This window comes from Chanodichthys erythropterus, chromosome 17 (genome assembly GCF_024489055.1).
Source record: "Chanodichthys erythropterus isolate Z2021 chromosome 17, ASM2448905v1, whole genome shotgun sequence".
In the NCBI taxonomy this organism is placed as follows: Eukaryota; Metazoa; Chordata; class Actinopteri; order Cypriniformes; family Xenocyprididae; genus Chanodichthys; species Chanodichthys erythropterus.
In genome coordinates this window covers 37,565,737-37,569,130 of record NC_090237.1, presented here as the reverse complement: position 1 = coordinate 37,569,130, position 3,394 = coordinate 37,565,737, and the positions used below count along the sequence as shown (strand labels likewise).

At 38.2% G+C, this 3,394-nt stretch overlaps 1 protein-coding gene across 1 annotated transcript in view; it reads left to right on the top strand.

Moving 5' to 3' along the window:
* Nucleotides 1–1,193: 1,193 nt before the first annotated feature.
* LOC137004250 (uncharacterized) overlaps nucleotides 1,194–3,394 on the top strand; it is a 5,088-nt gene continuing 2,887 nt past the window's right edge. The window contains exon 1 of the mRNA XM_067364435.1: nucleotides 1,194–1,239. Within this exon, the coding sequence (XP_067220536.1) occupies nucleotides 1,194–1,239 (46 nt within the window). The remainder of the gene's footprint in view (nucleotides 1,240–3,394) is intronic.

The following is a 3,394-nucleotide window of genomic DNA, read 5'->3' as shown; positions in this document are numbered from 1 at the left end:
ACTCTCTAACCACTAGGCCACAACTGCCCTTTAAAAAAATTATTGATATATTTTGAAATAAATGAAACCTCTAAACCTCCAGAAATTATATCTGAATAAACTCAGTGTTGTACAACTCAAAATACAACAAAAAGTTGGGACATTTTTTTTTTATTTGAATAAAATGAAAACTAAAAGTCTTTCAAATCACATGAGCCAATATTTTATTCACAGGTAGAACACAGATAATATAACAAATGTTTAACCCTCTGGGGTCTGAGGATTTTCGGGGCCCTGGAGAAGTTTTGACATGCCCTGACATTTGTGCTTGTTCATAAACATATTAATGGAAAAAGTGTTATTACACTGTATTCAGAACAAACTAGGCTACAATAATATGTGAGGAACATGTATGTACATGTTTGTGTTTTTGAAGGAGTAATATTTATGCGTGGTTATTAAAAAAACAAAAAACTTAAGTCACTGAAATAAAGCCAAAAAAAAAATATATATATTAAATCTGTGTTCAAAAGACTTCTGGGTATTGGAGGTTGTAGACTAGAGTTTTTGCTTCAAAATGATGTACAATTATCCTGCATAGTCATTCATATAAAACAATATATTGATTGAATTTTTGTAAGACTTTTTGTCAAGAAACATTCGATTTGACTTACACGACTTAAAACCTTCACCAACTGAACTGAGCCATGCTGTTGTAATAGCTGCAGTATGTGGTTTTGCATTGTCCTGCTGAAATACACAAGGCCTTCCCTGAAATAGACGTCATCTGGAAATCTTTATATACCTTTCAACATTCATAGTGCCTTCCAAAATATGCAAGCTGCCCATACCGTATGCACGTATGCATCCCCATACCATTAGAGATGCTGGCTTTTTTGGACTGAACGCTGACGACACGCTGGAAGGTCTCCCTCCTCTTTGGCCCGGAGGACACGGCGTCCGTGATTTCCAACAAGAATGTCAAATTTGGACTTGTCTGACCATAGAACACTTTTACACTTTGAAATAGTCCATTTTAAATGAGCCTTGGCCCACAGGACACGACAGCGCTTCTGGACCATGTTCACATATGGCTTCCTTTTTGCATGATAGAGCTTTAGTTGGCATCTGCAGATGGCATGGCAGATTTTGTTTACCGACGGTGGTTTCTGGAAGTATTCCTGGGCCCATTTAATAATGCCATTGACACAATCATGCCGATGAGTGATGCAGTGCTGTCTAAGGGCCTGAAGACCACAGGTATAAAATTGAAAATATCTAAAAGATTTTTTAAAATTAACAAAGACATTTGCTTTACTGTTTCAACCCCCTCTCCCTTGCTACAAGGGCCATTTGGAAGGCACAAATGTGTTGATAGTAATCAAGCCCTGTAGGCCAAGATGTGTGTACATTGGGGGTCTACAAATTGTCACTCCTTTAGTACAGTGGGGGAAGTTTTAATCTTCTGATTGGTCAGTTTGAATGTCTCACATCTGAGTTTCAGTCACACGGTCAAGGAAGGGATAAAAGAATATTGTAACTGTTGCTCTGTCTCTTAGATTCTTGGCTTTTCTTGGGCTCTGGCTCTATCTCTCTCTTTCACTCTCTATCTCTCAGGTAAATTTTTACATACATGCTGAGTGCAATTTATGGTACAAACCCGATTCCAAAAAAGTTGGGACACTTTACAAATTGTGAATAAAAAAAGAATACAATAATTTACAAATCTCATAAACTTATATTTTATTTACAATAGAATATAGATGACATATCAAATGTTGACAGTGAGACATGTTGAAATGTCATCCCCAATAATTGGCCTATTTTGGATTTTATGAGAGCTACACATTCCAAAAAAGTTGGGACAGGTAGCAATAAGAGGCTGAAAAAGTTAAATGTACATATAAGGAACAGCTGGAGGACCAATTTGCAACTTATTAGGTCAATTGGCAACATGATTGAGTATAAAAAGAGCCTCTCAGAGTGGCCGCGTCTCTCAGAAGTCAAGATGGGCAGAGGATCACCAATTCCCCCAATGGTGCGGTGAAAAATAGTGGAGCAACATCGGAAAGGAGTTTCTCAGAGAAAAATTGCAAAGAGTTTGAAGTTATCATCATCTACAGTGCATAATATCATCCAAAGATTCAGAGAATCTGGAACAATCTCTGTGCGTAAGGGTCAAGGCCGGAAAAACATACTGGATGCCCGTGATCTTCGGGCCCTTAGACGGCACTGCATCACATACAGGAATGCTACTGTAATGGAAATCACAACATGGGCTCAGGAATACTTCCAGAAAACATTGTCGGTCAACACAATCCACCGTGACATTCACCGTTGCCGGCTAAAACTCTATAGGTCAAAAAAGAAACCATATCGGAACATGATCCAGAAGTGCAGGCGTTTTCTCTGGGCCAAGGCTCATTTAAAATGAACTGTGGCAAACTGGAAAACTGTTCTGTGGAATCAAAATTTGAAGTTCTTTTTGGAAAACTGGGACACCATGTCATCCGGACTAAAGAGGACAAGGACAACCCAAGTTGTTATCAGCGCTCAGTTCAGAAGCCTGCATCTCTGATGGTATGGGGTTGCATGAGTGCGTGTGGCATGGGCAGCTTAAACATCTGGAAAGGCACCATCAATGCTGAAAGGTATATCCACGTTCTAGAACAACATATGCTCCCATCCAGATGTCGTCTCTTTCATGGAAGACCTTGCAACAGGACAATGCCAGACCACATACTGCATCAATTACAACATCATGGCTGCGTAGAAGAAGGATCCGGGTACTGAAATGGCCAGCCTGCAATTCAGATCTTTCACCCATAGAAAACATTTGGCGCATTAGAAAGAGGAAGATGTGACAAAGAAGACCTAAGACAGTTGAGCAACTAGAAGCCTGTATTAGACAAGAATGGGACAACATTCCTATTCCTAAACTTGAGCAACTTGTCTCCTCAGTCCCCAGACATTTGCAGACTGTTATGAAAAGAAGACTTATACATTTTCTCAGTTTAAACATTTGATATGTCATATATGTTGTAATCTAAATATTGAAATTTGAAACTTCCACATCATTGCATTCTGTTTTTATTCACAATTTGTACAGTGTCCCAACGTTTTTGGAATCGGGTTTGTATATGATTTTATCATCTCATTCATCTATTTTGTAATTGTTTACACTTAAACCATTTTAAGTGTAACAATAATCAGATATTGTCATTAAACCCTTTCTATTACAAATGATGTGCTAACTCGTTTTGATTTTTAGTATTAACATTAATGTGCTCCCTGTTGCAATACAGTATTGTCACACTATAGCAATGCTCTCCCACATATTTTGCTATTATAACTGCGCTTATTTCCATTGTTGGTATAAGTAGCAGTGGGTGGTAATAGAAAAGAAATGTACAGT